This window comes from Arvicola amphibius, chromosome 4, assembly GCF_903992535.2.
Source record: "Arvicola amphibius chromosome 4, mArvAmp1.2, whole genome shotgun sequence".
Classification (NCBI taxonomy): domain Eukaryota; kingdom Metazoa; phylum Chordata; class Mammalia; order Rodentia; family Cricetidae; genus Arvicola; species Arvicola amphibius.
In genome coordinates, this window is record NC_052050.1 from 39,189,272 (window position 1) to 39,192,831 (window position 3,560).

Genomic DNA, 3,560 nt, shown 5'->3' on the forward strand with positions numbered 1-3,560 from the left:
CCAGGTGACAATACTAGTGTTCATGCTATGTTGTTTGGGCCTTCTCTTTTGACTTGTAAAGGGGGGAGCCTTACTCTCTTCAAAGAGCATACACAGTCAACACAAATAGCTAGGACTATATTCCAGTATGAATCTCGAAGGAGCACAGACATCCAGACCACAACACTACTAAATTAATTCTGAGTCTGAATGGCCAGCCCCTACCGCACCTGCTGTGTGAGGCTATAAGGGATGAGTTCATATTTAGGGGCCTTTGTTTCCCTTCTACAGCATTCCACACAGCATTGCTCTCTTGGCCTTGCTATTTCTGATTTTACCCTTGCTGGCACCCATCTTAGACTGTTGAGGTCTTCCTGTGCCAATACAGTGACTGTTCCTAGGCCCTTCCTTCCTCATGGCATCCTGTGCTCAGACCTGGCAACTCCTCTTTTACTGCCTCTCAGTGTGTCCTTATCCTTACACTCTGAGACCACTTACTGAGTCATCCTGGTTTCTCACCCTGGAGTTCAAGAGTCCCTGCAATATGGCTGCAACTTTTTATTTCTTTTTTTTTCTTTTTTTTTTTTTTTTTTTCTTTTTTTGGTTTTTCGAGACAGGGTTTCTCTGCAGCTTTTTTAGAGCCTGGCCTGGAACTAGCTCTTGTAGACCAGGCTGGCCTCGAACTCACAGAGATCCGCCTGCCTCTGCCTCAACTTTTTATTTCTAATGCCTACCACCAGTTCCTCCAGTTTTGGGGCATGCGGCTGGCTAAATTCCTTTCTCTGGCTCAGTACCCCCCCCCTCTTTCCTGGGAAACTCAGAAGGACACTGTGCTTTTGTGGTCTATCATGCCTACAGCAGGTATGTTGGAGAGCCATCCTCATAGAGAATTCCCAATAGATGTAGGACATAGATGTCTAGCTTTCCTTGTTGGTCTGTGTCATTCTTAACATGCTGACTGCTCTGGGCTTCAGAATTTATTACATGGCAAAGAGGTCTGAGAGAAAAGTCTCTAGCCTGTTGCATGAGGTCATAAAGGGACTCTGTGAAAAGGTGGGTGTGGTGAGAAAAAATAGGCTTAGAGAAGCTAATGAACGAGGGTAGCTAATGGGAGGGCTTGAGCCAGAGGACTAGAGGTGACTGGCTGTTCCTGCCACATTCTTCTAGAACCTTAGCTGAGTCTAGCCTAGCCACAAGACATTCCTGCAGGGTGATCCTACACTCTGTTACCTTTTGCTGTGGGGTTTCACCTTCAGATTAACATGACCCCAAATTGGAGTAATGTATTTAAAAACACATATCTATTTTTTTCTTTTAAAATGCCACAGCTATATAATAACACTAAACACAGCAGTAGAAAGCACACCCTCCATTCATAGGAGCACCAGTTCCCTAAGAATACAAAAGCTTGTATAATGTTGATGTACCATGTGTGGATTAAACAATCCTGCAGGCAGGTGCGAGAGAGAACACTGACATGCTGTCAATAATTTAACTGCATTCATATAAAAGTAAATACACAATGTGTAAATTAAATTCAGTTTATTTTGCCAAAGCATAATTTAAATATCATTAAATATTATTTAAACAAGTCTATGTTTTAAATATTTAAAAGCTTATCTCTTTAAACGTCATAATAAATTACCATCCCACTGCCCATGGGGAAAGGTTAGGGGAGAGTACGGAAGATTTCCCCAGGGATCTCAGCCAAGATACGAAGTTTCAAGGATGCCGAGATTGAGACTTCTGATCCAAGTTCTTTATGGCCTCCTCAACCCACTTCTCCTTGGGGTCAGCACAGATCTCCTTATCCCGTATGGTCCTGAAGCTGTTGGGAGAAGGTTTGGTGGGGTTAGGTAAAGTGCTCTCAGCGATCTGCTCAGGGCATGATTGCCCCATTGGTCCTCAGACCTCTTCCACTCATCCATAGAGAAGACTGATGATGGTGTAAGAAAGAAGACACAGGAAGAAGCCCTGTTCTTGCTCTGCTAGATCAATCGTTTCAATTTCCTGGATAAATGAAACGGGTATAATCTCTTCAAACTGATCGATATTAATGGATTCTCTAATTGGCTTAGTTTACCTAGGTGAGGAAAGGATCGGGTGGGTAATATGTTCTATTTGTTTGACTCATGGCCATGAGTCCAGACTTCTTTCTCTCCCTTTCTCCTCAGATAGGAAACTAGCCCATGGTGCTGGGCATGGCCTACTTACATCACAGCTTCCCAGGGACACTGGGTGCTGGTGATCCTCTTGTAGCTCTTCAGCCTCATCATGGGGATCTTATTAGCCTTTTCATAACAGCATGTGACTGGGATGTACACCGCATCTGAAAATAATTTTATAAAGAGAGAGTTAGGAAACACTGCAGGGTGCTCTCACAAGGGATAGAGAAGACTGGGTTGTACCTAAGAGTCACGGCTCCTGAGTTCTGTATCTGGTGCCCAATCACAATATATTACTGAATAAGCCCTAGCCATTGACTGTGTATGGGGAAAAAAAGGCCTCATCATTTTCTAACACAGGAAAGTTAGTTGTAAGAACTTACTGTCCATCCCCTTGCTGCTGATGGCTTAGAGTCAACCTACTTTTAAGCTGAGAAGCTTCTCCACTATCTACGTATGCCTGTTGTTCTGGAACCCACTCTGGACTAAGACTCCAAAATTCTTCTTTAAGCCATCATTCCTGTCATTCCTCTATTGCTTGAGATGTCCTTCTCACCTACAAGACCACTTTGGGCCACCTCTCCAAACAAGGATAGGGCAGTATCCTTAGTGGTTGCCTACAGCATCTTGTCTCATAGCTGGAGTCAGGGACATCACAGGGCCTGGCCTCCGTAGTCTGGATACTTGGTTCTGGCTCTCTGGCTAGCTGTGTCACAATGGCTCTTTCTAATTTCTTCTGCACTCCCTGTCTCTCCAATAGCAGACCTGCCAGCAATCCTGAGATGTGCTGAGAGACTGGGAAAGGAAAAGCCTCACCTGGCCCAGCCCACACCTGTGGGCTGATGGTGGCAGCTGTGAGCAGCAGGCACAGAAGCGCTGTGGAGATCTTCATGTTGAGGTCAAAGGCTTTGGAAGGAAAGCTGGAGGCTTCAGGAGGTAGCACCACCGTCTCTGCTCCCCTGAAGGCCCCATCTGTCTTTTATAAGGAGCAGGGAACTTGCTAGGATCCTACTGAAGGAAGAAGTAAGATCCTTCAGGCTGTGCTGAGTAGGCACCAGATCCCGGGGTGATTTCCTCATAGCCGGAAGGAAGTTGTGCGGTTTCTGTCTCCTGCCTGCTTAGACTGTGAAACGGAGGTGGAAAGGTATACAGCTGAGCCTAGCAACATGGAGGAAATGATGTCAAGGGACAAGGGCTTCTTATTTCTTTGAAATGGAAAAACGTCTGTATGAAAAAAAAAATTAGGAACTAGAAGTCTAGAGGAGTAAAGAGAGGCTGGGTTCTGCAGGTGGCTGGAGATAGGCTAAGTCTTTGGCTTTGGCCTTTATTACACCAGGCATTGCAACCCTAAAGCAGATGGGCTCCTCAGAACCCAGCTAGGCTCCAAACAATCCTGGAGGAATGACAGGATACAGA

General features: G+C 45.3%; 1 protein-coding gene across 1 annotated transcript; it reads right to left on the minus strand.

Annotated features, from left to right (window-relative positions):
- Positions 1-1,506: 1,506 nt before the first annotated feature.
- Positions 1,507-3,079, minus strand: LOC119812726 (C-C motif chemokine 12-like). Its single transcript, XM_038327595.1, has 3 exons — positions 2,961-3,079; positions 2,194-2,308; positions 1,507-1,807 (listed from the first exon to the last, which is right to left on the minus strand). The coding sequence occupies exons 1-3, from the start codon at positions 3,034-3,036 to the stop codon at positions 1,702-1,704; spliced, it is 297 nt and encodes a 98-aa protein (XP_038183523.1). The 5' UTR covers positions 3,037-3,079; the 3' UTR covers positions 1,507-1,701.
- Positions 3,080-3,560: the final 481 nt, after the last annotated feature.